Source organism: Cavia porcellus, unplaced genomic scaffold (genome assembly GCF_034190915.1).
Source record: "Cavia porcellus strain 051 isolate PalLab524CR breed Dunkin Hartley unplaced genomic scaffold, mCavPor4.1 scaffold_2, whole genome shotgun sequence".
Classification (NCBI taxonomy): domain Eukaryota; kingdom Metazoa; phylum Chordata; class Mammalia; order Rodentia; family Caviidae; genus Cavia; species Cavia porcellus.
The window spans coordinates 21,500,987-21,526,783 of record NW_026947485.1 but is presented as its reverse complement, the minus strand read 5'-3'; the positions used below and the strand labels follow the sequence as shown (position 1 = coordinate 21,526,783).

The 25,797-nt window shown below is 36.1% G+C and overlaps 1 protein-coding gene across 1 annotated transcript; it reads left to right on the top strand.

The window, feature by feature from the left end:
- Window positions 1-23,340: 23,340 nt before the first annotated feature.
- Prps1l1 (phosphoribosyl pyrophosphate synthetase 1 like 1) lies at window positions 23,341-24,461 on the top strand. The gene has a single exon (XM_003469830.5). The coding sequence runs from the start codon at window positions 23,448-23,450 to the stop codon at window positions 24,402-24,404; it is 957 nt and encodes a 318-aa protein (XP_003469878.1). The 5' UTR covers window positions 23,341-23,447; the 3' UTR covers window positions 24,405-24,461.
- Window positions 24,462-25,797: the final 1,336 nt, after the last annotated feature.

Genomic DNA, 25,797 nt, shown 5'->3' with positions numbered 1-25,797 from the left:
TCTAAGTGTACCATTCTTCCCATTCAGCTTTCCAACTGTGTTGTCTCCATTATAGGCTCCAAGATTCATTTTTTTCAACATTGTTGAGGAAACAGAGTAATTGCCCACCATCCACTTCATGGCTCTGTTATATGTTCCTTTAGCTTCTCAGATAAGTGATCTCCAGCAAGGGCTCTACCACAAGTCTGGAGGAAGAAAAGAGTTGGGCAAAGACCAGCTGAGCTGCAGCATCAGCTGCGCGTTACGCTCCAGGATTGACTGAGAACTGCATTTCCCTTCTGACCCTCAGCCAGTGTCTGGGACATCTCTGAGACGCTGGCCTCTCTTCCACTCCTCCACATCCCAGGAGATGTACTTCATCTCCTGGGGAGCATGGCCTGGTCAGTTTGGGAGTAGCTTTTCCCACCACCTTGGAGACACAAGCCAAGTGGCCCCAGCAGCTCTACTCATGGCCCCTCACATGAGCTCTCAGTGTTCGTTACAAAGGCTCAGTGGAGGTGCTGAATTCTCCATATCTGCCCCACTTAGGCCTGAGTCACCCTGCCATCGATTAAGTGTGTCATAAGTACCCACCTGCTGCTGGGTTCTTAAGTTTCAGCTTTATTTGGAATAAAACAATGTAAAAGGGCATGTCTCAACACTGAAATATGCCAGAGTCTAAAGAGAAATTAAAGGCAAAGGTAGAAAAATCCCACCATAAAACTGGAATGTACAGATCCTAGGAGGCAGTTGGGCACTGGAGGAGTCTGGAGGTAAACTGGGGCTAGGTTATGGAGAACATTTAATTTTAAGTGAAAATCGTATTTCTTAAGCAATGGTATTTCTGTGATTTATGTCAACAGTTTATTTCTGAATCTCAAAAAAAAAGTTATTTCGGTCATTTTAAATATATCCCAGGCACATTTTTAAACTCTTAGATGTTGTTAACACCTGCGGCTTTGTCATTGTACAAAATAAGTCGCATTAAATGCTAAGTGGGAAAGCTTAAATTAAGTCTTTCAAGAATAGCCTTGTCTGGAAACCAGTGCTTAGAGTGAGGTTTTAGAACACTATTGCTCTAATATCACACTAATTATTCTTAAATTTGGCTCTGTGATAGATACTCAAGCAGACGTGAAGAAAGAAAATGAATAGCTTGTTGATCATTCGTCAAAATAATTACTTTGTACTGCTTAGGAAAAAGTTCACATGTTGCTCCCTTCTTCATATTTATAGCCCTAAACTAAATTTAATTCTAAAAACTCTAGTGACTTAAACTGAAACTCATGTTAATTTTTAATTTATCATTTTAAATCTGTTACATGATTTTCATTTTTGTTAAGTGCTCTCCAATAATGCTAAAAATATTTTGCCAAATGCCTATTCTATTATTTATTTACTGAGTGCCTATTATGTGCTTGAACTTTGCATATGTTACCCCGTTTAATCTTCCCACAACCCCAAGAGTATTTACTGTCCTCATTTCAAAAACAAGTAACCTAACAGTCAGCAAAGTTTAGTGAAAGACTGAGTTACACAGCCAGAAAGTGGCCACGCAAAGACCTAGTCCAGTTTTGTTTGATTGTAAAACCTGAACTCATTCTTCATCATACACTGCCTTGGCATCCAGCTAGAAAACACAATGTATGGGGTATCACAGTACTTGTGAAGACAAGTACTGTGGCACAGTCAAGAATGTTGGTGTGCCCGGATCTCCCCATAGACAGGTGGAGATACGGGTGAAATTTAAATGTTTATTACATAGAGGAATCAGCATGTTAAAAGACAAAAATGAATGAAAAAATGTAGGCTGCTTTCAGAGACTTTCAGGGGATTTGATCATGTCAGAGCACAGAATAAGAATGGAGGAATTCCACATAATGAATTAGGTAGGGAATAAGTAAGAGAAGTCTTCCTTTGGCTTGATGAGGTGTGATTTCCAGAAAGTAAAGGGAGGTCTACAGTTATAACTGCATTGCCTTTACTTAGTCAGGTTGCCAAATGGAAATGTGGTACCCTGGGGAAAAAATATTCTGATTCATAAACAGCGTATTGAATATTGTTATATATCAGAAACTAGGCTGGGCAATGAGAATATAAAGATGGGGAAGGTACTTTCCTACCTAAAATGTTCTAGTGCAGTGGTTACTATAATTGACTCTTCGTCACCCATCCCAATAATATAATTTTGAGGACTGACTCCGGTCACAAGAAATAAATCTCATCTGCTTTATGAACAGGTGGTTGAGGAGACTACACTTAAATAAACTAGAGTTTCAAAATGTCCTTCAGGTAATTTGTCCATTGGTAGGCATAATCCAATTTTTTAAAAAACTGATAGACGAGTGATATACCACTTTATTTCCATAATTGGGGTTCAGGTAGCCTACCATGAATGCATGCAAAATAACAGAATAAATAATAAATGGGTGAAGAATTGAGAATATGTGAGGGGAAAAGAATAGTGAATAGTAACTAGAGAAAACAAATGTAATCCTGGTGGTCCTAGGAGCAGAGCAGACAAGAAAATACAGTTATAAGAATCACCCATTCTATGATAAGAGAAAACAGTACTCAATAATGAAAGCTTACATCTGCTAAAGGCTTTCTGTGTTCCAAGCACTTATGCTGTACTAATTCATTTAACCTATGGAATAACCCTATGTAGTGGTGAAATTTTTATCTCCACCTTTAATGTGAGAAAGTGAGGCCTATAATGGTGACATAAATTATTCAAATCTTGCATCTAATAAGTAACAGTACTGAGAAAAAGGTTTTAAAAATAAGAAGCTCAGGGGAAGCACTGTATTCCTAATACATTGTCAGAACAGAAATATCCATCAGTGGCCCTTATAAAGAAAGTTTGTATCTTGATCTTAAAAAAATAGATTTTGCATTATAATAGCTCAATTGTTAAATAATGTAGAAAATTCCATAGTGTATAGATAAGACTTTAAGTGCAGGGAAAGGTCCAAAAGGGGTAAGGTTGAAAAGTAAAATATGCTTTAAAAGTTCTTCATATTTTTATTATTAGTTTTTATCCTTTGCCAGGTGAGTAAGGCTTCCAGTTTCAAAAATATACACTTAAAACTTATGAAGTGAATCTTACAATGATGATAGGAAAATTACTTGCCTAGCAACTATCTTGAAAAACTTTATACATATTTATATTTAAAGATATATATAAATATCCTTTAAAGATATATATACACAAACTATATATACTGTATATATGTACCTTCTATATAACACATAAAGTATAAATACTCTCTATATCCCTATTCACATGTATAACTTATATACATAAAGACTATATATTGATACATATATATAGTTTGATATTTGAAATGTCTAGTAAAATTCCTGCTTTGAGAAACAGTGATTTCTGTATACTTTCTTAGAATAAATAAAATTAAAAAAGAAAAAGAATTTAGATCCTCAAATACTTTCATAATGTAATCATCTTAATTGTATTTTTTCATCATCAAAATTTCGAATCTTTTATTTGGACAGTGTTTCTAACACTACAGTCAAGAGTAAATTTCTGTTGCTCAATGACCAAATACATGGCCCAGAGAGACCTGGTCCCTTTGTCGTCCTCTGTCCGTACCTGAGTCTGAGTTACTCCATGCCCCCAAGCTTTCTTTCATTAGCTGCTGTTTTCTGAAAAGGAACTGAACAACTCACTCTCTTTACAGTTAAATGCAGGGGAAGCTTAGCATCTACCTCCATTTCAGCCACAGAAGGAATCTGAAGGATGCAGTCCCTGGCTGCAGTGTTTACATAAAGCCGGCCAGGCCTAGCATTTTAAAGCAAGCACTCCAGGTCCAGGGGAAGATAAAGGAGAGGAGAAGTTGTGAAATAAGTCAAAAGTTACAGTTTTCATTCCATTCTTCAGCTATACTGTAAGGAAATACTGTTTTCTATAAATGAAGTGATAAATGTTTTCACAATAATACTGCTGCATGGTACACATTATATTTATTTTTGCTAGTGTAATACAAACTTACAAAAATGATAAAGTCAAACTTGTTTTTTAACACCAATGCTACTCAGAGTCTCGTGTGCAGCCAGCTCTATGAACTCATTGACACCAATTAATGACAAGTACAGACATTGAGGATTCAAATTTAGAAAGAGTTTTAGAGCAGTTTGATATTAATAACTGTATGCATCAAATTAAAAAGGTACATCTTTACATCTTTTCAAAGACATTCTCTTTTTTTAATTCATTTTTCTTGTGTTTTTCAAAGCTACTGGTCTACAAAGGATTAAAAATTTTAAAAAGAATCATTTGAGTCAGTTTGAAAAGTAATCTGTCCAATAGAAGCACTGTTTCTCAAAGCTTAAGTGTACAAATTACCTAGGAATTAAAAAACAAATTCTATTTCAGTAGTCCAGGAGAGAAGCCTGAACTACTTATATTGGTAATAAGTTTTCAAATGATGCTAATGTGCTGATATAGATAGTCATAGACCATACTATGAATCCTTTTGTATAAATACATCAAATTTACCTTTTAATAAAGTTTCCCTAGATGGATCCCCTGCATGATCAAGTTTGAGAAGCATTGCTTTTCAATTATTATGGGTGAAGCAATAGCTCCTAATGATAGACTTGCCATATACCAGCTGTGGATGGACTATTGGGTCTAGAATTTGGGGAAAGGTTCAGGAGCTGAAAATTCTGGGGTATTCATGCCACACCATGGGACCCTGACATTGTGTCACATAGAATGGGACGCTGGTATGCACTCTCCCATATTCTCTCAACCCTACCTGTTTTCTGCACCCTAAGATTCTTACTTCACCTTGACAGTTATGGTGACTGACTGACTGTCTGAGAGCCAGCTTGCTGTCCCCTTCTGAGAGAGGCCCATTTTCTGAAGGCGACTTGCTTCATCTCTATGGAATTCATTTTGACCAGATGGAGAGAGTTAGTAAATAAAATTTCTTTTCTCCCTCTAGTGAGCTGTTCTGGCTTGTAGATTTGTTTTGTTTTTCTTTTGGTGTCATGTTGTTTTATTTTGTCCTACGGTCCCTCTGAAAAGTTCTTGTACGATTGAACAGATCCACCCATCAAAAACCATTCAAGTGCCCTCTACACTTGTTGGAAATGACTCGTCTGACAATAATCAGAATGATAAAGTATCACCTTGCATTTATTTATCCGCTTTGCAGCCTCAGTTTCCTTTTCTCTCCATAAACTGCCATTTGATCATTGTACGTTGTCAACAAACTGTTAGCATGTCAGCTTTGACCTCCAGTTCTGCTTTCTGGGGAACACAGGCCCACCAATGCAGATTTTATGTATGGTTTTAACAAATAATTCTGCACTAAATGGAATGTAGTGTAATATTGATAACACAAGCAAATATTATCAGATGTCAGACATTTCTAAAATATCTTATGTGAGAAATCTATTCATTTAACATTTTTCAGTTTTAATTATGATAATATTTCCATGACTTATGTGATCAAATTTATATCAGAAACCAGTATTTGAGAAGCACTATATTCTGGTAACAAAAACTCAGTTATAAAACATAAAATATTTCCATGTGTTGGCAGAAAATAGCCCCGTGCTAAAGTTTGGGGGTGGTTTGTCTACAAAAGGTTCAAATGTTAGAAGTTTGGTCCTCAGTGCAACAATGTTGAAAGACAGTGTGGAAGTACAGCCCAGAAAGAAGTCAGGAGGTTGATGGGGATGCAGTCCTTGTAGGTAATTAAGGTGGTTCTCCTGGACTCTGAGTTATTTCTGGCAAGAGGGTTATTATAAAAGAGCAAGCTCAGCCCCTTTCCCTTGCTTTGCCTTCCTGTCTCACTCTATGATCTCTCCCTGAACACTTTTGCATGGTGCTATCCACCATGATAGTGTAGCTGGGATGCCCTCGCATCACCACTCTCACGCCATTTGTACTTTCAGCCTCCAAAGTTGTAAGCTAAATAAACCTCTTTTCTTTACAAAGTACTCAGTCTTAGCTATTTTATTACAATAATGGAAAATGGACTCGACTATGAGGAATTGCTAGGCCCAGGGCTGTTGTACTATTGGCAAATGGCTATAAAGAAGAAAAAAACTAGAATCATAAAAAGTTAGAAATCACAGAATCCTACTTCTTCACTTTGACAGATGAGCCCAGAATAAGGAAGAAATTGTTGGATCTAAAAAGATGAACTGGTGGGTGAGAATTACAGTTCCCAGTATATGTACAGTTTACATATATAAATATATCCTTGTTGCTATTTTGTAATATCCAGAATCACACAATATTAGAGTGAGAAGAAACTGTCGCTCTCACATAATATAGCTTCTAAATTTTACATATAACTCAAGACTTAAGAGGGTGAGTGACATGACTTAAAGAAGGAAGGCGTGGAGATTAGAATCTAAGTATTCTGATTCCGGTGTCAGTAAAGCTAGGTGGCACCATGGTATTGGGAACTTTTAATTCCTCATAAAATCTTAATTCCTTATAAAAATCTTCATTATCAAAGTAGTCTATTTCATTAGAATGAAGTTTTCCTTTTCTTACATAAAATAATGAAAAGATTTATTGAGCAAATTAAATGATTAAATATAAGGACAGGAATAGAGGAAATTTGCAAGTAAAGATAATGTATCTGAATGAATGACATAATTTATGAAAATTAACAATTTCAGGATCAGGATAAACCTTAGCTATTCTACATATCCATGTTGGCACAGCCATGTACCCAATGCATCAGCAGAATGGCAGCAACCTCAAAACCCAAAACTTTTGTTTTTAGATTCAGAAACTCTGCTAACTCACAAAAATAGAAATTATTTCCTGAGGATTTCTATAATGCAGGCACAAAAACAGCCCTTTCTGTAAAAACCTATCATGCCCTTTCCTGTGCAGTGACACACAGTAGTACTCAGTATGGGTTGATTATTATACAAGCAGTCAAGAAGACAACTCAAGATAAAATAGAGCTCCTGGTTGTCTTGGGCACAGCACAATTAATTTATTAACTCTACCATCACTGATCTCCCTGGCTTATGACTCTCCGTTTGGTAAGAGGACGCATCTCACCAAAGTCCTATGGTTCTTCTGCTGAGCTAAACAGGCACAGATGTCTGTCTCTTCATGCCTGAACCTGCTAGGAGGTGTCAGTCAGTGCTTCCTCCAGGAGTTATCAATATCATTTTAAAAGTTAAAAGAAGAGAAACATTTGAAGATGTTAATAAAATTTTCAAACTGTAAATCAAATCTATATCCATTATAAGAAACTCTAAAAGCTGGGTATGGTAACAAGCCTGAAATCGTAGCCCTGGGAGAGCCTGAGGCAGGAGGATTGCAAGTTCAAGCCTAGCCTTGGCAATGTAATGACTCAGTGAGGCTCAGTGTCAAAGTGAAATAGATTCTAAAAGGTCTGGAACGTAGCTTAGTGGGAGAACCTTTCATTCAATCCCAGGAATGAAGGAAGAAAGGAAGGAAAAAAAGTAGGAGGGGAAGGAGAGAGAGAAGGAGGGGAGAAGAAAAGGAAAATGAACCATGAATGGCATATTTCTGGGCTAGAAATGCACTGTTTAAAGCAGTTGTTCTCCAACATGACTTGACATTTGCACAGAAAGTGTTAGAGTTGGGACCAATGACATCCAAATCTCTGGAGTTACAGTTGAGGGTTTTTAAAGTTCCCCAGGTGATTTTAATGTGCAACAAGGTGGAGAACCACATTGATTTCATGCTATTGCATGGAAAAAAAACACAGTTGGGTATGGAAATAAGTATTTTTGGAAACATCATTGATTAGCCACAATGGGAATCACTAGTTTAGAACAGGCAGCATCCAAAAAAATAGCTGAGAGCCCATGTTTGCAGTTAGGAGATCTAAGAAAACATTACAAGCAGAGATCTTAGACAGAAAATATGTGATAATAGTTTACATTCTAGATCATGAAATTTGAAATAGTCCCTTCAGATCTCACTATTTACTAGCTTACAAACAATCCACACTAATTGGGGTTAAAGGACAGCTTTGAATTTGTGCTTTCTTCTTCTGTTTTACCTTAATGATGACTCTTAATACTGAACCAACCTACTTTATCTTTTACCTACCAGAAATTATTTTCATAACAAATTTTTGCAAAATGAAGCCCTTATAAATCAGAAGAGATAGCACAAAATTCACAGCTATGTAGCACCAAGAAAAAACAGTGCTGATTTATGAAACTTCACAGACTTAGAAATAGAAACAAAGCACTAAATATTCATGAAATCCCATACAGTGCTTGCACAAAAGTTACATCTCAGTAATTTGTAACTTAGTTTTAGGAGGAATAATAATGTGAGTATATCCAAACATATGGAACCTTTCAAGTATTAAATTTCACTAATTTTTAGTCTTTTTTGTTGTGAATCATAAATAACTTATAAATATGTTGTAAATGGTGGGCCATAATCTAAATCTCCCAAAAGTAAGCAAAGATTTCATCAGCAAAACAAGAGGGTAAATATAGAGAGGAGGATTTAATAAAAATCTCCTTTGAGGGGCTGGGGATTTAGCTCAGCAGCATAAGCACCTGCCTTGCAAGCAGGCGGTCGTGAGTTCAAACCCTAGTACCGATAAAAAGTTAAAAAAAAAAAAAAAAAACTCCTTTGAATGTTTTTAAAAAGTGATAGAATTTCTTTAAAGGCAAAAAGGCAAAAACCCACAAGTGAAAGAAGCAGGTAGAATTCTGTCATTCAGTAAAACAACATCATAAACCTATTATACAAACATAGAGTTAAAATCTATGCCACATGCCCTTTGATTAAATCACATTCAAGAAATAATCTGATAGGCTAATACAATAATCAAAAGAGCCTTAAATTTCATTGAGTTATGTTGCCAATTTTGGTTCCAGTTTCATAATATAATTGTCCTAATTTTATTTGACTGTACTAATGATAGAGGCAGAACTTAAAAACAAACAGTACACACAAGAGCTCTTGTGTGTACTTTTATAATAAAAAGATGAAAAGCATATCACTTGTGAAATCTGACAGTCCAATTTAAGAGCTATTTATTTATTTCAGACCTATTGGCTTTTAAAATGCAAAATTATTAAACTAATCATTAAAAAATCTATTTTCATTCTTTTTGCACCATGTGTGTGCGTTTCTTCAATGTGTAATATATTGTAATTAACCCCAAATAGCTCTGGTACATTGCTTTGTTTCTTTAATTACAAACAATTCCCATAAAGACGATCCCCCCTCCTCTTTCCCTCTCCCTCTCCTCTCTGTCGCTTTCACCCCTCCTTTTCCCTCTTCCTCTTCCTCTTCTTCACCCTTTCTGCCCCTGCCTCTTCCTCTGAGAGGAAGAGAGGAAAAGAGAGAGAAGAGTTGTTTGCAAAGGGCCTTGGCTTACCTGGGTTACAAATACATGTTGGAAGACACTGTGTCACCACCACTAAAGTGCTTTCACTGTTCTTAAAAAAGCGAGTGTGACCCAGGAAGGTGTAAATGGTAGTGGAACACTAAGAGGGTGAGCTGACATACCAGTAAAACCCTACAAGAGCACAACTGTTTACATTCAAACATTCAAGAAGTATGTGGAGAGCAGTAAAAATGACCAAAAGATTGTAATATAACATAAACAGTGAAAACCTTAACAAAAAGAGATGATTTAGCATAGGAGTTTTTAATAGTGGTTTCTCAATAAACAAAGAGGATGCTCTTTGCTGTTCTCCATCTCCACTGAGGCGTGAACATACAGAAATGAGGTCAAACTTCAGAAGAAGGATTTAGGTAAGATGTAAGTTTCTTAAATGACTCATATTTCTTAAAATAGCAAATTATCAGAAGGCTCTGTGGAATTTCCTTCCCCAGAAGTATTTATAAATAAAACCCTTTTTTTGTTTGTTTGTTTGAAATGCTTCAGTAATGTCTTGCTGAAGGACTATGTCTTGGGACAGGAAGATCATGTTTCCCAATCACCATTTATTACCCTAAAATGTCCTAAAACTGAACACAATATATAACTAAAAGAGCTAAACATTAAAATATTCAAATGATGTTATAATTGGTAGTATAAAATACACTTAACTCCTGTAAGATAAACTGAGGAAAGGGAGAGAAACTGTCCTGTTTTGCTTAATCTGCATTTTCCACATGGCCTCGTGATTAAAGCTTTTCTTAAAGCAGCCTTGTGTGGAGAGAGCCTTCAAGATATCAAAGTAAAAATCAAGAGTGAATCAAGGTATCAAAGTAAAAATAAAACACACCAGAAGCCATGGAGGCAGGAAGTCAAACCTTGCTTACCTGTAGAGCTAGGATTCACACTTAGCTGGAAACTTTCTCTAGGCACCTCTCCAACCCACCTCACGCCATTCATGGGAATTGCACTGCTATTCTAGTTTTGCAAATCACCCACCCTATTGAGGATTCCAAAGTTTCTATCCTCACCTTGCCCTTGAGATTGTGTCTCAACACTGCCTTTCCAACTCTCACCTGGAAGAGGAGATCCATGGGTAAAGACTGACCTGGCTCAAGGAGGCAGACTGGACTGTGCATTCCTAGAACGATGAATGTCTTCAGCGTATGTCACTGTGATCACGGCTCACTCTGACTCTCTGGGGACATAGACACACAGATAACTCATCTGTTCCATGTCACTGTTACTGTCCTCTGGGAGGAAGATAAATTAAAAGTGAAGAAGAACCTGGTCATGTAGACCAGGACTCTGCTATCATTTTTCCAAATGGTAAATACTGTCTTTATCTTGTTTATAAAAGTAATGTATACCTATAAAGTACACATGACATACAGATAACTTACGGCTTTTTTTTTTTTTTTTTTTTTTTTTGTCTTTTTCCTTTTTATCGGTACCGGGGATCGAACTCACGACTGCCTGCTTGCAAGGCAGGTGCTTATGCCGCTGAGCTAAATCCCCAGCCCCTAGATAACTTATAAGCCTCCTAATAGTTTACATTTGTTTTATTTACTCCTTACAGTCCTAACAGCTGGCTACTATTATTGTCATCTATTTTATAAATGAAATTGGCAACAATGTTTTAAATTATTTGTCCAGATATCAAAGTCACCCGAATAGCAACTTACTGAGCCAGGATTCAAGTCCCGGGAATCTACATCAGAGGCTGCGTGGCTATTCAGGAGAGCAAACTGCCTCTCTGTGCGTGGATTAAACTAGAAGGAAATAAGACATCAGTACCTTCTCTTTTATTTGTACTTGGAAAGACCATTTATTACCATTTATCTAGGCCCCAAATAGAAGGAAGCTAGTGAAAATAAAATGTTGCTTTAAAATATGTAAATATCAAGAAATAAAATATTAGTTTATGATCATGAGTCCACTTAACTACTGGCAAAACCTCTTTTTCTTATGACTACAGGAGGAATAAAATAGACTGACACTAATAAGCTGTTTCGTGTTTTTTCGTTGTGGCATGTTTGAAACAAGAGCTCATGAACTGAATTGATAAGAAGTAAATTAACATATAAGGATATGAAGCAGAATGTATTTACACAAAAAGTGACTGTTGGTGAAGTAAACTGCTAAAGTCAACAATCAGAAGTAACATTTTTAAAGATTAATTACTAGAAGTTGATATATACAATTCACATTCATTATATTCACTTAGTACCTGTTACCACTGACCTGGAATATACCTTAAATCCAAATGTAAGTCTTATTTCCAGGGTCTTACTAGACAGGGGAAATTAAGTTGGAATTGTAACTACTTCATGATTATCATGGACAAGCTAACACAGCTAATTCCAAAAACTATCTCCATCAGCAAACTATTTCTGATAGTTTCTTAGTCTACTGTTTTCCTTTACTTCATACAAATTCCACAAGTTCTTCTACTCCAAGGCCTTTCTTAGCCACCACTGCATAACTTCTGCTACTGCTAAAGTTCCAAGATGACTTCTCAGGACTCATGTGTTCTCAGACAAAGGCAGTTACTGCTAGCTGTGTCTCTGTCATTCAAGGAGAGGATATTACCAAGGTTCATCCTACTTGAACTTGCTATATTCTCTGGCCTGGTTTTTAAAGACCTGTTGGCCAAGTGACATGGAAGGTAAAGCCCAGGGCTTGTTCAAGGTGAGAAGTGTATTTGGGAGAGACATTCTAGTTACTAAATCTGTACTTGAGAGCTCTCTATCTTCAGAGTAATGCTGCCTCCATAGTCCAGAGCCGGAGGAATACCTTGTGGGCAGAGCAGACACCAGGTGAAAGTGATGTGAGAGAATAGGATGAGGGACCTCTAAGTAATTGTGATCTTAGGCTACTCTAATGTACTTCTGCCATCTTGGAATATATAACCTGGACAATCTGAAGAAACAAGAGCCCTTTGGGATTAAAGGTAGTTCTAGATTGGTGGCAACTTCAGACAAGAGTCCCAAGCAATAGAGGGAAACATTTTCTTTCTAGACTTCAAATAATTTTCTTTAATATATTCTATTAACCATCATAGTACAGAATTAACAATAAATAAGCGCAGTAAGAAAAACTGTCGCTATAAGCGAGAAAAATTAAGAGCATATATGTATTCCAAAAATTTCAGGTATTGAAATTATCATACAAAACAGCTATTATTCTATGGTTTTAAAAGGTTTGACACTTCAAGCTAGAACAAGTTTGACATCTTCAGAAAACAATGAACTGAAAAAGAACTCAATAAAATATCTTCAAATAAAAACTATAGTAATTAAAAGTTAATACTCAAAAGGCTGGGATTATATCCTAGTGGACCCCAGTGAAAAATGAGTAATTAAACTTAAGATATATGAGAAAAAAGGATGCAGAATGCAGCTGACAAACACTAAAAGAAAGGAAATGTGAAGGATGTTATGGGAGAGTAATTCATGGAAAATAAAATAAGAGGTATATTATACATCATCAGAGAGCCACTATAAGAAGACCGAGATGGAGGAAATAATTGAAGAGACAGATCATGAGAACTTTTCCAGAACTGATGACAAACATCAATCTATAGATTAAAGAAACTAAATAAACTTCAAGCTTATAGTTACAAAAAAAATTCCACATCTAGACACAAGACATTGAATTTTAAAAGAAAACAAAATCTTGAAAAGCACGTGACACATCAGGAAAACAGAGCAAACACAAATAAACAACCTGATGCTACACCTCAAACATCTAGAAAAAGAAGAGCAAGTCAAGTCCAAAGCCAAAAGGGAGGCAATTATAAAGGTCAGATCAGAAATCAATGCAATAGAGACTAAGAAAATAATACAAAGAATCAATGAATCAAAGAGTTGATTCTTTGAAAGAATAAATAAAATTGACAGGCCTGTAGCTAACCTTATTTTTTAAAAAAGGAAAGAAAAAACTCAAGTTCATGTAAAAAGGAATCAAAAAGGTGAAATCACTACAGACCCTGGGGAAATACAGAAGATCATCAATACCTATTTGAAAACCTCTACTCTCATAAGCTTGATAACACAGAAAAAAATGGACAGATTCCTAGAAACGTATGAATTACCAACCTGGGTCAAGAAGATGTAAAAATGCTGAATAACCCAATTTCAATTAATGAAACTGAAAATGTAATTAAATCCTTACCAACAAAGAAAAGCCCAGGTCCAGATGGATTCACTGCAGAATTCAACAAGAAATTCAAAGAAGATTTAATGTTGACACTCTTCAAACTCTTCAGTGAAACTGAAAAGGAAACAATTCTCCTTAACTCATTCCTGTATACAGAAATTCCTGGAAGCAAACATTACTTTAATACCAAAACCTGAGAAAGATCTAACCGAAAAAGAGAACTACAGGCCAATCTCCCTAGTGAACATAGATACAAAGATTCTCAATAAAATTTTGGCAAACAGAATGGAGCAAATCAAGAAGATTATACACTATAACCAAATGGAATTCATCCCAGGAATGCAGGAATGGTTCAACATATGAAATCAATAAATGTAATTCACCATATCAACAGAGCCAAAAATCAGAACCACATGATCATTTCTATCGATGCAGAAAAAGCATTCATAATGTCCAACACTTATTCATGATAGAAACCCTACAGAATACTGGACTAGATGGACTTTACCTCAATATGATAAAAGCCATCTATGACAACCCAAAAGCCAGCATCATATTAAATATCCATAAACTGAAAGCCTTTACCCTAAAATCAGGAACAAGACAAGGATGTCTATTATTACCACTCCTACTCAATATAGTGCTGGAAATACTAGCCAGAGCAATTAGACAAGAGAGAGAAATAAAAGGAGTAAGGATTGGAAAAGAAGTTAAATTATCATTATTTGCAGATGACATGATACTCTACATAGAGGACGCCCAAAACTCCATTGAAAGACTCCTAGGTATAATAAATAAATTCAGTAATGTAGCTGGATACAAAGTCAACACTCAAAAATCAATAGCATTCCTATACACTAACAACAAAACCACCGAGAAAAAAAATAAGAGAAGCCCCCCCCTTTTACAATATCATCCAAAAAAATGAAATACTTAGCAATTAATCTAACAAAAGAAGCAAAAGACCTATTCAGGGAAAATTATAACACCCTGAAAAAGAAATCAAAGATGACCTCAGAAAAATGGAAAGACATCCCTTGCTCAAGGATAGGAATGACAAACATTGTGAAAATGGCCATTCTCCCAAAACTATTATGCATATTTAATGCAATCCCAATCAAAATACCACTAGCATATCTCACAGATCTAGAGAAATCACTCCTAAAATTCATCTAGAACCAGAAGAGACCCAGAATAGCAAAGGTAATTCTAAGCAACAAAGGCAAGGCAGGATGCATCACAATCTCTAAATTGAAGCTATACTACAAAGTACTGTAATAAAATCAGCATGGTACTGGAATAAAAACAAAAACCTGAAGATCAATGGAATAGATTTGAAGATAACTACAACTACAAACATCCACTAGATGAAAGATAGTCTCTTCAATAAATGGTGCTGGAAAAGTTGGCTCTCCATATGCCAAAAACTAAAACTAGCCCCCTGCCTATCACCATGTAGTAAAGTAAAGTCTATATGGATAAAATATCTAAATATTAAAACAGAAACACTAAATTTATTGGAAGACAAAATAGGTAGAAATCTTGAAAACATAGGGGTAGGTAGAGAATTTATGAACAAGAATCAAACTGCACAAGAAATATTTCACAGAATCAATAACTGGGATCGCATCCTATTAAAGAATTTTTGCATGTTGAAAGAAATCTCTGGCATAATCAAAAGAAAACCCACAAATTGGGGAAAAAATCTTAGTGAACAGTCCCTCAGACAAAGGACTTCTGTCTAGAATATATAAAGAATTTTAAAAAATCAGATACCCAAAATTCAAAGACCCATTCCAAAAATGGGCATCTGAGATGAATACACACTTCTCAGATGAAGAAATACAAATGGCAAATAAATATATGAAAAATGTTCAGCATCATTGGTCAATAGAGAAATTCAAATTCAAACAGCACTGAGGTTCCATCTCACTCCAGAAATAATGGCCAGGATCAAGAAAATTACCAACAACAAATGCTGAAGAGGCTGTGGAGAAAAAGGAACTCTCCTGCACTGTTGGTGGGAGTGTAGACTGGTGCAGCCACTGTGGAGGTCAGTCTGGAGGTTCCTCAAAAAGCTGGGATTGGAAGTCCCATTTGACCCAGCTATCCCACTTTTGGGCTTATTCCCAGAAGAACTGAAAACATCATACCACAGTGGTATATGTGCACCCATATTTATAGCAGCATAATTTGTAATAGCCAGATCTTGGAAACAACCTAAATGCCCATCAACTGAGGAACGAATAGAAAAGATGTGGTATTTTTATACAATGGAGTACTACTCTGTTATAAAGAATAATCACATTGAAATATTTATAAGTAAATGGGTGAAACTCAAGACCATACTCATAAGTGAAATAAATCAAACTCACATGTGTAAATACTGTATAGTCTCCCTAGTGTAAGAAATAGTAAGAGTACATAAGATACAAAAAACTCAATAAATACAGTAAAGGATAAGAATCTGTTTAAAAGGGAAAATATAATATATTGGGGAAAATGAGAAAAAAGAAAAAAATGTCTAAAATTATATAAACACACAGGATAGCTAAGATGATTGTGCTATAAACTCTATAAATTCTTGTAAATAGTTAACATTCATAGGATTGGAACAATTGTGCATATTATTGTATGGTGATCTGAGGAACCCTTGAAGATCATTATGTAAAATAACAACCATAGTCACGCTCATAGCACCTTGTTTTGAAGGCCCATACTGTCAGTGTTTGGGGCTCTTTGCTATTGTTGTTTATACATTTTTTTCATTTTGTGTTTTTCTAGGAATTTGATTTGTTTTGTCTTGGTTTGTTCTGTTTTCCCCTCTAATACAAAAAGAATAGGTATACATGTAGAGACTCATGCATGCATAGAACTTCTGAAAAGTTTATGAGAATTGATAATATAATGCATGATGAAATGAACAGCTACTTTGAAGAAAAGGAGGCATGAAGGTATCCGGTGCTAATTTTGTAGCATCATGATGTGAAATTCAGCAGTACTATTATTCTTTGTTCAGAGTAGTTTTAGTCTGTTTTGTTTTGTTTAATTTCAACACACGTTGAAGGTATGGACAGCTATTTTGAAGAGAATGACAGACATTATGGCAGCCATTGTTGACTTCCTTACTGTCTGGTCTTGAAGACCTAAAAAATGCTTTCATTATCCTGTTAGGATCTATTTTGTTTTGTATGAATTCATTCTATGCGAAGATATGGACAACTATTTGGAAGAAAACAAGAGACGATATGATAGACAGTGAAGATCTCCGGTTGTCTTGCTTTGGAATCTGTGTCGCTTCATTGTTATCTTATGATCTGTTTTGTTCTGTTTAATTTTATCCTCTTTAAAAAGAAAAAAGAAAAAGAAAAGCAGGTGGGTTGGTTAAAAGGAAAGATATATTATCTTCCAAGGAACAATTTCAAAAGAGGCTACATTCCAAACAGCAGTAATGAAATCTAGAAAGAGGGGAAATGGTGGCTTCAATGGGCTGAACAAAATATGACTGGAAGCCTAGGATTGTACACCTACTAAAAATATCTTTTGGGCAACCCACTGAAGACATTTCCTATCTCTCTCTCTGACGAAGCTTTCTTTTCCCCCAATAAATACATTGTGCTCTTAACCTCTGTTGTTTCTAAAATTCATTCTTCAATTTTAGAGAACATGAACTCTTACTGGACACTTAGCAGATTGGGAGTTTCTTTCCCTTATATCATTTGAAGGTTTTCCACCAAGATCATTGGGCAGAGAGGTAAGGTGTTCAAAATTCAAATCTCTTACACCATTGGAATGCATCCTTAAGCACTGGAAGATGTTCAACCCTTACGTGTTGAAAAGTCATTTGATATTTTTCTGCACAGACATGTGGCCTGCCTATCCACTAAAGCCAAACTGGAATACAAAGACTGAAAGCTACACACCTACTCAAGATGAAAATGCCTGCTATCTATTGGGGTTTAGACAGACTCTGTGTAGAGTATTTCTGACTGCAGATCAACAACTAAGACCCCTTTCAGCTTAACAAAGCCAAATTGGTCATTGCCCATTACTACCTCATGGCAGTATGGGATACTTCAGAATGAGGAATGTTACAGCCAACTAAGTTAAGATAAAAATATAGGCACTCAGATGGGGCTAGCCCCTCAAAGGAGACAGTGCAGAAGATGAGACACTTTGAAACTACTGAGGAGACAGATACCTTTGTTGTGGGTCAAGACAAAAGGTAAAAGCACCCACACACTTCCTAAGGATAAATGTCAAAGATTGATATGCTAAATAGGTATGCATCATCTTGAGGAAGCCAGGAAAAACCACTAACCCAAGCCCTACAGGAAAAGCCCCTGTTCTGTATTCATGCCCGCTAGATGACTCGCTTCCCCATTTGATCCCAATTTAATCAGTTTCACCTGGGCATTTATACCCGTAATCCTATTGGTGGCCACAGTTTTGTTTCATCTCATGCCCACCTGGCATACTCCCATTTTTCCCCACCTTGGACTTGCCTCATGTCATGGATTTACTCTATAAAAATCCCTAGAAAAGGAGGAACAGCAAAAATAACAAAAAAGAGATGAAAGAGAATAATAAAAATTATTTTGTTTTTTGGGGTTTTTTTGAGACGAAGTCTTGCTATGCAGTTCCGGCTGGCCTTGAGCTCACTTTGTAGCCCAGGCTGGTCTCGAACTCACAACGATCACGGGCGTGAGCCACCACGCCCGGCTGAAAATAATAAAAATTATTTTAAGGTCAACAAAGTTAAAAACAAGCAACCAAGGGATTACATCAACCATTTCAAACATTATCTTTTTAAAATACTGATAAAGTTAATAGATTTATAGTGAAATTAATAAAAAAAAGAAAGAATAATTACAAAAATCTAATACTACAACGAAAAAGGAAATCATAATAAAGGTACTTCAGATAATAAAGAAACAGTAAAAACATATTATGGAAAGCATTTAGTCAATAAATGTCAAATTTTAAATGAAACAGATTCTCAAAAGCATGGTCAACAAAACAATATCAATATCACTAGGTATCCTGCCAGGAAAAAAAAAAAGTATAGGCTCTCCCAAATCCTACCAGTCACAAGATCTAGGGATGAAGGTCTGGAAATAGTGTTTCAAGAAGCCTGAGGGGATATGGCTCAGTGGTACAGTTCTTGCTTTGCATGTACAAAGTCCTGGGTTCCATCTCCAGTACTCCAAAAAACAAAGAAAGGCAAAAAAGAAACTCTTGAGAATGATCTGGTGACTCCCAAAGTTTGAGATATGCAAAAGTTAAATCTTGAGAACAATCCAAATGCCCAGCAACCAATGAATGGATAAAAAAAGGTGTAGTTTTTTTATACAGTGGAGTATTACTCTACCATAAAGAAGGAGAACTTGAGACATTTATTACTAAATAGATGTATCTTGAGATCATACTCTTAAGTGAAAATAAATCAGACCCACATGTAAAATAAGTATCACATTGTCTCACTGATGTGAGAAACTGAAAGTGTAAATAAGAACCAAGAGATACGGTGTACAAGAGATACGGTGAAATGGGAAGAAATTATTCAAAAAGAAAAGGTAACTAGGGAAGGAAGGAAAAGAAAACAAAAATGAGAAAAGGAGGATAAAATGGAAACAAAGCTTTGTAAATAATAAGGAGAATAGGGATTGAAGGGAGGGGAGGGGAATGGAAGGGCAAAAGAAAGACAAATCAAGGTGTATCACATGTAAATGCAAATTCCTTTTGAGGAATGTGATCATTGTGTACATCTAAAGTGTATCAATAAACTTAAATAAATAAATAAATAAATACATACATAGGTTTCCAAAATAAACTGCATTCAATTTGAGCATATATAAATAGGTAACTAGTCTCAATGTTTATTGCCAGGATTAAATAAATGGTCTCTATTGTAAACAAAAAGTAATTCCTTAAAGATATGTGCACATCATAGGTAGAACTTGTATTTGTCAAAACATAATTACCATACTTCTTTAATAATTTAAAGAAAGTTATATTTTACATGAGAAGTGAAATATCCATTATTGGAAACTGCTTTAAAGTACTTTAAAACATTTCATATGGATGTTGGGAAACATTTTTATTTGCAATTTACTATTTATGAAATGTCTTTATTTTGTTTTGCCAATTATTACAACAACATATTCATCTCAAACAACCTTATTGTTGTTCTCAGATTATTGTTTTATACTAGAATTTTTAAATTCATCAGAATTTTTTAAGTTTGAAAGTACATTTTGACAGCGCATATATTCAAAGTACATTTCAAAACCACTTTCATGACTCTAACATATTATGCAGAATTAAAGTCATATTTCAGAATCACAAAATTTTCTATTTATTTTACTCAGCTTTATTTATCTAGTCATTATCTACACATCTATTGTATAAAATGACAGACTTCCAGAAAAAAAGCTTAATAAACATGCACAGTAGTCAACCTCAATTGTAAACAATCACAAAACAAACTTTAAAGCATTTATGCCAATGTAAAACTCTGTGGGAAATTGTTTTCTCAAAGTATTGTGGATGATTATTATGAACAAAATAAATGAGGTAAGGGAGTGTTACAGTAATGATCTGGAACTGTGACTCAAATGAGTAGGATTAAAGGCACAAAGAAACTCTTCCTAATAAGCAAGCAGATAACTGCTGGAAAGAAAAATATGTTCCTTGTTTGAAATTAACTGCCAAACATTCCCAACCTACACAAAGCTGTCATAAAGGACATCTAAATCTGTCCTTGTTTGTAACATGTGTTGTGACAAGATTTGACAGTTTATCAAAGAACTATAATTGCCACCTAAACATCTAGCATTTTGTCAACTGCAAGTATGTTTAGTGAAAGCATTTATTTTGCTTAAAATACAACCATTTTTCTCTACTTTCTGAAAGAACTGACTGACTTTCTTTTTTCAGCCGATCAAGCTGCATTAAGACTTTCTTTGAATTATTTATGATGGAATTATTATGGGTAAAAGAATAATCAGTAAAGCAAAAACTGTTACATATATGTTTTATACATGTAATATGTAGTATATATAATATATGCAATATATTCTGGGTATTGACTCAAAAGACCTTCAAACTGCAACAATTCTCACAGCTCTGTAGAGGTGACATTTAAGTATGCGTGCCTTGGGAAAGAGAAAGATAAAACGTTTTCTCTCTACCACAATTTTCATTTTCAGGGTAATCTATAGAGAAACAATGTCCTAAAAAGAGAGATATGTTCTTCAATAGGCATTATTCATACCTACAATCTTTGTCAGAAACAGTCAATGATAAGACAGCCTCTCAACCTGCAGAGAACAAAGTCAACAAGAACTTAATTCTCTTGCAATAGAACCAAAACCCAGAAATGTCAGCATAACAATGATAGTCCATGACATTACTAATGGTTTCTTTATTTCCAGAAATTGTAAGGGTTTTTTAGCAAGAGAATTTTCTTGTTTGTTCTTTGTTGTAGTTAACGTGAGAAATATTATGCAAATATTTCTGCACTACTTTTTAAATTTTTCCTACATCCTAATAAATCTCAAAGGAAAAAAAAAAAGTTCTCAAGTAATGTAACATAAAAAGCCATACATGGAAATTCAAGAATCCCACATTCTAACCCACATCTTGCCTCTCATTGGGCAAGATAGTTTCTTTGGACTTAGTTCTCTATCTGTGCATTGAGCTATTACTATGACTTGGTGGTCTCTGGCCGTTTCCAACTTTTGTGATTCTAGATAATCTCTGAACTACAAGGTACAGCCACAGCAAGAGGATGGAGCAAAAATAGCAGCAAGACAAAAATGTCTCCTACATAACACCCCAAGAAAAGTGAATCAACTATGGGCTTTCAGTGTTCCCATTAGCATTCAGTCCTACTTAGGTAATAGTAAACCTACTTAAAAATCTGTTTTGTTTTTCATTAAAAACTGAAAAATATGTGGCACACTAAGAACTCTTAAAAGAAAAATCAATTTAGTTGAAGCTACAAATACTTTTTAGTGCTTCTAAATTAAGCCACAGGATTTTCTTTAGAAATCACTGTATGTAGTCTGGTTTAGGATGAATTATATGGATAGGTAGGTGGTTTTGTTTGTTTTGATAGGAAAAAACACAAATGAAGGGTTGTGGTTGGAAGACAGCTCCCATACACTATCAAGCACAAAGAAACTGAATATGTTGATGTCGAGAGACATGTGACTGAATTATCAACAAGTCATGTCGATATAATATTCTTAGCTGTTTTTATGGCTTTATAGCAATAGATCATTCAATACATAAAAGAATTTTTTATATCCAAGTAATGTGTGTCACAGACACTCCTGAATTTTACCTATTTCTATTGTCTACCCCATTCCTTATCCAACTCCTAAGCTTAATCTATAGCCCCAATCCACTAAGGAAGTTCAGAAATTGTGTAAAAAGGTATATTCAACAATTATTAGCTAATTTCAAAGTTATGATGACAATTTGATTTGAGACTAAAGAAAAATTCCAGTACCAAATGTTGGGCTTACAATTAGCAAAATATGAATATATAATCTGTGATTGATGCCTCCATCATATTTATGAAATAGCCCACTCACTACTGAAATCTTTGGCATCTATGGTCCTTCCTACTTCCTTCCCTGCCACTCCAACCTGAAATATCTTATGGAAGCTATATATTTAAAACTTACAATCAAATGATTACCAAATACATTTTATTCATCTTTTTTATTATAAAAGTAATAAAAATGTAATACATTAATAGATAGCAGTAAAATGTAATAGTGCTTCATTTTGTACTATCAACAACCTATATCTCTCTTCAAGGGTAATCATTATAAAAGACACATTCATACCTTATTATACCTTAAATATTACATAATTTTAAAAGGTAAAAGACTATTACACATATTTTTTGTGACTTTTTTATCATTAAAAATGCCTTGGAGACATTTTCATCTGATTTTATAAAAAAAATCTCTTTAGTGGTTGCATTGTATGGGCAATAAATTACTTGGTAATTTACTTACTGATGAATAATTGCTAGCTTCCCAATTTCACTTTTACAAACAATACAGATGTGGCTGCTAGTCATTTATACTATAGAGGTACTACACAACCTTACTTAGAAGAGATACAGTCTATTTGTTGAGTGAACAGATACAGCGACAAACATCATTATCAATATTTTTGTCTGGTGCTTGTGGATATTTCTTTGAAAAGAAGTCCTAGAATTAGAAATAATGAATTAGTACCAAAAGAAAAAACCACAAATGATGAGTTGAAGCTCATGTGGAAAATTAATATTGCAAAACCTGTATGTTTATACATTCTATCAGAAGGTATTATCTATCTTATGGTTTCAATTTGTGTGACAAAAATAGCATTTTCTTCACTAGTACTTTTTCGTATTTTTATTGGCCAATTATTTTTACTGTTAAAGTGTCCACGTTTACATTCCCCAAATGCTGTTCACCCTCCACCCCCTACACACACTCACAGGCACTAATGCAGGAATTCTGTCTACAATAACATTTTCACATACTTTTCCAGTCTGTAAATTTTCTTTTAAACTTTGTGTGTTTGGGGCTTTACGGAAATTCTGTGTTTTTATGTATTCAAACTACTTTCAGAAGCATTAATAATAGCACCAACAGCAGCAATTCTGGACTAGAAAGTACTGCCTCTTTAATTTAGAAATATGAAAGGCATGCGGGAAAACACTCTCTCCAGAAAAACTTTCCAAAGCGCCCAAGCTACCCTTAGCACTGCGCATGCGCGCCGCAGGACGCGCCGTAACGGCCGAGTAACCACCGGAAGCCCTCAGAGTCTGTGGCCTGACTTCCGTTCCGCTGCACTTTCCCGGGTAGCCGGCGGCCGCGGTGACTGGGTTTCACGTTCCTGAGGTAACTGACCAAAATGCCGAACATCAAAATCTTCAGCGGCAGCTCGCACCAGGATTTATCCCAGAAAATTGCCGACCGCCTCGGCCTGGAGCTGGGTAAGGTGGTGACTAAGAAATTCAGTAACCAGGAAACGTGTGTGGAAATCGGCGAGAGTGTGCGTGGGGAAGACGTCTACATCGTTCAGAGTGGGTGTGGCGAAATCAACGACGGGCTCATGGAGCTTTTGATCATGATCAATGCCTGCAAGATTGCTTCAGCCAGCCGCGTTACCGCGGTCATCCCGTGCTTCCCCTACGCGCGGCAGGATAAGAAGGATAAGAGCCGGGCCCCGATCTCGGCGAAGCTCGTGGCAAATATGCTGTCGATCGCGGGCGCGGATCATATCATCACCATGGACCTGCATGCTTCCCAAATCCAGGGCTTTTTTGATATCCCAGTAGACAATCTGTATGCCGAACCGGCTGTCCTGAAGTGGATAAAGGAGAATATTCCCGATTGGAAAAACTGCATTGTTGTCTCCCCCGACGCCGGCGGAGCCAAAAGAGTCACTTCGATTGCAGACCGCCTGAATGTGGAGTTTGCCTTGATTCATAAAGAGCGGAAGAAAGCCAATGAAGTGGACCGCATGGTGCTGGTGGGAGACGTGAAGGATCGTGTGGCCATCCTTGTGGATGACATGGCTGATACCTGTGGAACAATCTGCCACGCAGCCGACAAACTTGCCTCAGCTGGGGCCACCAGAATCTATGCGATCTTGACCCACGGAATCTTTTCTGGCCCAGCCATTGCTCGCATCGACAGTGCATGCTTTGAAGCAGTAGTGGTCACCAATACCATACCTCAGGAAGATAAGATGAAGCACTGCTCCAAAATACAGGTGATTGACATCTCCATGATTCTTGCAGAAGCCATCCGGAGGACTCACAATGGGGAATCTGTTTCCTACCTGTTCAGCCATGTTCCTTTGTAGCAGAATAACTTAGAAGGTTATTCTATTTTACAATAAAATGAGGTGAAAGAAAATAAACCTTGCCCGGTAAAGTATTTTTACCTTGGTATTTCATGAAAAGTTCATCAGAAGACCAAGTTTGCGTCAGGGTGGCTTTCTGCGTCCTCTTATCAGGTACACTGATGTTTATCTTAAATTGGGGAAAGTCAGATTGAAAAACTGACCAGATTAACCTGTCTCATTCTGGGCTCTTTGATGATTTTGTTAGCTCTTCAGTTTTAACTAGAGCCCAGATGCTGCCAGACCAGACCTTCTCATGTGTTGTGTGGAAATACTTAAGAGCAGGTAGCAACACACCAGTGTGCTACAGGTTCTCTAAGGTCTGTGCTGTATTTCAGCAAGAACCCTTAGAAACTCTAAAACTCATTCTCCTGGTTGCTGAACTCACAAAAATGCAGGGGCGGTGGGTTGTGGTGGGGCATGCCTGCAGTCGCAGCACTCAGAATCTGAAGGATTGCCCGAGTTGGAGGTTAGCCTAGACTACATAGTGCATTCAAGACTAGGCTGAACTACATATAGAGTGAAACCCTGTCTCCAAAAAAAAGGGCGGGGAGGGGAAGCAACTTTGATTTTAGGCTTCGGGATCATAAAATGAGGCAGAACTAGGCATGGTGGTGCACGCCTGTAATCCCAGCTTTTGGGAGGCTGAGGCAGGAGGATCATTGTAAATTCAGGACCATCCTGGACTACAAAGTGAGTTCAAGGCCAGCCTGAACTGCACAGTGAGACCTTGTCTCAAAAGACCAAAAAAAAAAAAAAAAAAAGCGAATGCTTCTTGAGAAAATGATTATTGTATCACCATCTATTTGGAAATTATCTTGGTTCCTTAGCTTTACTCCCAAGCATCTTTACTTTTCCTATCCAAATATCCAAGTGAGCCCAAATAGTACACTGTAGTTTTCTAGAAAGTAAACTTCCTGTTATATGACATCTATATCTAATAGTAGATGTTTTCTCTGTAGCTTAATATCCCTTTGTCTAATATCATAGTACTGTAGTAGATTTTAGGTAGCATTTTCATCTTTCTGCCTTGTTTTGATTGGCTTCTCCAGTGGCCTGAGATATTTTAAAATGATGTTAGTATCTCTCATAAAAGAAACAAATAAAATACCTGTATATGTTATGTGGAAGGAAAAAAGCACCAGGGTATGAGAAATTTTCTGCTCTTGAGAGAAATTCTGAGATAAAGGAGTTTCTAAAGAGTGAAACAAAAATAAGAAACTATTCATATTGCTATCAAACTTCTCATTTGAACAACTAGGTGATAAGCAAATAGAACAATTTATTTACAGTTCTGAAGGAATAGTATGCCAAGCATAGTGGGGAATGTTCATGTAACCCCAGAATTCAGAAA

Excerpts from the sequence above, each read along its gene's own strand:
- Prps1l1 (XM_003469830.5), top strand. The coding sequence starts at position 23,448 with ATGCCGAACATCAAAATCTTCAGCGGCAGCTCGCACCAGGATTTATCC.